The sequence below is a fragment of the Anoplopoma fimbria genome, chromosome 13 (assembly GCF_027596085.1).
Source record: "Anoplopoma fimbria isolate UVic2021 breed Golden Eagle Sablefish chromosome 13, Afim_UVic_2022, whole genome shotgun sequence".
NCBI classification, from domain to species: Eukaryota; Metazoa; Chordata; class Actinopteri; order Perciformes; family Anoplopomatidae; genus Anoplopoma; species Anoplopoma fimbria.
The window spans coordinates 9,638,240-9,642,845 of NC_072461.1; the positions used below are offsets into that span (position 1 = coordinate 9,638,240).

Here is a 4,606-nt window from a genome sequence, read left to right on the forward strand (position 1 = left end):
AGTGAAAGTGTTATCACCGACTATTTGAAGACGTTGAGTGAACGTTCACATTCAGACCACATTTCAACGGGATTTGCAATTATGACATTATGAATTCTCTGCATTATGCTAATAATGGTATATCATCATTTCAGAACCCAACAAAAAAAAACAACCAAAAAAGACGTTATCCAAAGACTATGTTATGTCACTTTCACTTCGCTCCTCAAGGGTGCTACTTTCAAAGTTGTGGATGCAGTCTGAGTTCATGCGCATGAGTATTTCAGCAGTAGTCACACACTCGTATTTTACATGAATGTACAGACAGAATGTACACTGCTCCGTTACGATGTCCTGTGAGCATCTTGTTTGCAGCACAACATATAAAGTGCAATATGTATGCCTTTTATGTAAAACATTAAATGCGTTTAAATCACGTCGCCGTGTAGACCACATTTCAAAGACCAGTGTGATATGACCTTGGAGAAATACCTTCAAAATAAGTAATATCATCTATCTTTCAACCTACAACTGAACAAATCAATAATTTTGAAGCTTTTAAGTGTCTTATAATAAGCGTTTCCTTACAAGTGGCTATTGGAGACATTCATATTTGGCAGCTTGTTTGTGTTTACTCTGATGTGTCTCTGCATGTACTCTTACTGGAAATGTTCTGTGGTTGCAGAGTACGCTGAGATATAGGTCTGTGTGTATCTGTGCTCGTGTATCGGCGAGTGTGTGAGATATAGGTCTTCCTGCAACAGGAAACCAATTAACAGGGAAAACAAATCTGTTTAATCCAATGGTTTGTTCACCACATGTGACACTAAACTATCAAACTTGTGGCCTCCTCAATGCCATGTTTTAGGAATTGTAAGAGTTTCAAATAAAACGTCATGTTACCTGAATCAGAAAACAGGCAGGCAAACAGAAAAGACAAACTTATATTTAAACCTGCACTATTTTATGGATTAGATTCTCGTTTTGTTTGTAGTTGCTTGGTTTTCCTATACATATTGAATAAGCAGGGTTGCAGTGATCACAAGATCAAAGATTTACGTTGCCAACGACTGCTTCTACCTAATTGTTGTGTATGTGACAAAGAACAAGCTTGAAATTTGATTCTTGAAATGAGGTCAGGCAGAAACAGAGACATGCTGCAGGACAAGAGGGAGCGGCCGCTAGTGTAAGTCAAGGTGGCCAAGGTGGTGAGGGCATGTGGGAGAAGGAAACAAGCAAACAGACAAACAGACAAAACTGAAAGGAAGCAAACACACCTCAGTAAAAGAAAACCTAGTCACAAACCCATCCTGCCGAGCACTACATTATGTTACACCAAACATACAGTGTTTTAAACATTGGATTCAAAAGCCTCTCAAACAGATGTTCTCAAGATTACATCCTCTTTCAAACCTTTCTGGCATTGGTAAAAAGTAACTACATAGATTTACTCAAGTACTTTGGGCTACTAGTTACTTTAAAGGACTATCAGCATTATATAAAGTAGTTCAAATGTCCTTGATTGACCTCCATCAGCTGTAACATCTAAATATCTAAATGCTGTTTAAGTCCTAGAGCATTGTTAATAAAATTCCAATTAATTGACTATAAAATAAGATATCCTAAATCCCTCAAAATAATAAATAAACAACATTATAAAAACAAACAAATTCTATTACAAGCCAGGGCACATACATGGTAGACTGTTCTTACCTGCAGACACAGTCACAAAAATAGATTTTTAATCAATTGCATAGGACAAGATGTCCACTCTGCCAATATATATAAATATATATACATTACTTACTTGCCCTGATGGCAACAGAGATAATTTGGTCACTTTCTAGAGGGCTCTGAAAAAGCTCATTTTGCCCAAAAAGTACTTTTACTTTTATGTTCATCTTACTGATATTTTTTTTTGCTTAAACTTATGTGAAATCTTAAAGGTAGGACCACACAGGCTTAATTAAACTTAATTGCATTACTTAATGCAGTAAAGTTAGACAATAATTTCACTTGAGCTTTGCAGTTTGAACATTGACTGAACATTGACTACAAAATAAATGTGAACTTTCAGTTGTTGTTGTTGCAACAATCAATGTAATACTTTACAGAAAACTACTGCAACATTTGCAGACTGATTTGTATCACCCAAAAGAGACGTTATCCAAAGACGATTTCATGTGACTTTCAGTTATTGTACTTGTTTTTTTACAGCTGTCTCTCTGGGATAATGCACTTAGACTCATGGGAGGAGTCTTTCTAAAGAAACAGGTTTTGAGAGAAGACTGGTGGGTGGTACTCTAAAGGGAGAGCTTGGTCAGAGTGGAGATCTTGTCCTACGCAGTTAATTAAACATCTGTTTTTTCTCTCCGTTCTCTCCATGATGCATTTTTATGGAGCTTTGATCCTGTTGGTGACTGTGTCTGCAGGTAAGAACACTTTATGATGCATGTGCTTTAGCTTGTAATAGAATTTTCTTGTTTTGTTGGGTGTGGTTTTTTGTTTTTTGGAGGGGAGGATTTTGGATATCATATTTCACAGTTTCTGTTTCCTCCTAAGTTTCTCTGCTCGTTCTCTTGCTGGAAATGATTCCAGTAAGATTTCCTAAAAAGTGCACACAACAATGAGCATTAGATTTGGAGCATGTTTGTGTATGTAATATTCTGTATTTGTGTACAGCATGTGGATTGAGATGCTACACATGTGTTGGCGAACACTGCACCGACAAAGTGACTTGTCCCGCAAACTTTGACCGTTGTGCCTCCGTCAATGTGAACGGTAAGTGGTTCTTCCACAGCTGATATTAAGCATTTCAAATAGATTATCCGATCTGTTGCTGTGCTGATAGCCTGGTGGCTTTAATTGTTGTTAAAGCTGAGTTTCTTTCCATCAGGTCTCTTCACCAAGAGCTGCATGAGCAGTATTGGATGTATTGGCCCCATTAAGTGCTGTAGCACGGACTTGTGTAACAGCGCCATCCCCACTGGTCCCAGTGTCCTCCTCCTGCTGGTATCCTCAGCCATCATCTCACTCTTTCTCTGAGGCAGCGGAGCAGCAACAGCTTAACAATATCTGTCTTCTTTCATACCCAATTTCAACAACTCAAGAAGATTAAACTAATTCTTATGTAAAAGCTGACTGCAGGTCCATTTTTGTTCAATAAAAACACAATATGATCGACCATTGACTTGTTTAATTCTTCTGCATTTCACATCACTATGTACAGCAAAAATAGCTTTGTTATAAATCATAATATGAATAATTAGAAACATGAGTGACAAACAGGACATAAAATATATACCATCATCAACAGAAAGCCAAATATGTGTAGAATGGATAATACTGTTGTCATCATGTGAAACTGATGTCAGACCTTAGTAATAAGGATTTTCATGTTTTCATGGAAGCTTAAGGTAATTCAAAATATGACGGGCATCCAGGAGGGCACTTCATGTTTACTCCCCCGCCCTCGATTGTTTGTGTGTGGATGTGTGTGTACTTTGTTAGTGAAACTGGCAGCCCAGCTGGTGCATGAACTAAAAAAGATCATGACCACACCCTACACAAGAATTTCAATGTTCTCTAATTGACAGCTTTTTATAGCAAGGAATATTCCTTAGCAATTCCTAAAGCCTGTTATCTGGGGGCATTTGGGAGTTTGCGCTTTGATAACACTTGTTGCTACTCACAGGTATGAGGTGTAAGGAATGCAAGGAAATATCAAGCTGTCAGAGTGAGTGAAATGCAAACTAATGAAGTTCTCTTTGCAGTATCAGAGCTACATATGCTCTGGTGTGTGAAAATGAAGCTTAGCGAAAGTTCAGTCAGGAAGACTAGCTTTACACTCCTGTTCATGCTCATTACTCTGTCCCCTTGAATACTCGATCAGGTGATTGGGGGGGCGTTCACGGGAAAAAATAACCAACCAGTTTCGGCCATGGTTTCCTTTAGCCGATCACATCGATGCTGTCAGAGTTTAAAAATATGCTCTCTGCTGCGGCCAGTTGTCATTTCAGCATATTGCAGACGTGAATGGATGCATTTCTTACCCTTTTCTACATCTCGTTGTTGGTAACTGAGACTATGTCGGATCCAAGTCAGGACTTAATATCATTGTTCAACCGGAGCGGCATTCAGCCTGCGGGAGCAGGAGCCCTCTGTCTCAGCCGGTAGATCGCGGTGGGTCACCAGCACCAGTCCTTCCTCTCTCCCAGCTCCGCAGCAGTAAATCTTCAGGTAGCCGCGATCCAGCGATCCTCCCGGCGTCCGCGCCGTGCGTAAAGGAGAGAGATCAGGCTCATCAAAGCTCTGCAGGTGAAGACGAAGTAAGTCGATCCCGTACTCTTTATCGACGGCAACTCCTGGCAGACAAGCCGTCATCTCCACGCGTCAGTCATGGGTTCCTCCATCCAAACCATCGATGCTCGCCTCCAATACCAAGGAACGCTGCAGCTGTAGGATACTACATCGTGAGGCATCCACGACAACCAGGACTCATGCGCAACAAGCCGTGATGCTAAACATCCGCACATGACAGTTTCAGGCTCCAAGCCGCTAAAAACTAGAACTTTGTTTCTGCTGCCTCTTGTACCGGACAGAGGAGACATCCAGGCGTCATGACGCA

The 4,606-nt window shown here is 40.2% G+C and overlaps 1 protein-coding gene across 1 annotated transcript; it reads left to right on the forward strand.

Moving 5' to 3' along the window:
* Nucleotides 1-2,267: 2,267 nt before the first annotated feature.
* On the forward strand, nucleotides 2,268-3,148 carry LOC129101008 (lymphocyte antigen 6C2-like). Its single transcript, XM_054610585.1, has 3 exons — nucleotides 2,268-2,411; nucleotides 2,662-2,760; nucleotides 2,876-3,148. The coding sequence occupies exons 1-3, from the start codon at nucleotides 2,363-2,365 to the stop codon at nucleotides 3,022-3,024; spliced, it is 297 nt and encodes a 98-aa protein (XP_054466560.1). The 5' UTR covers nucleotides 2,268-2,362; the 3' UTR covers nucleotides 3,025-3,148.
* The last annotated feature ends 1,458 nt before the right edge of the window (nucleotides 3,149-4,606 follow it).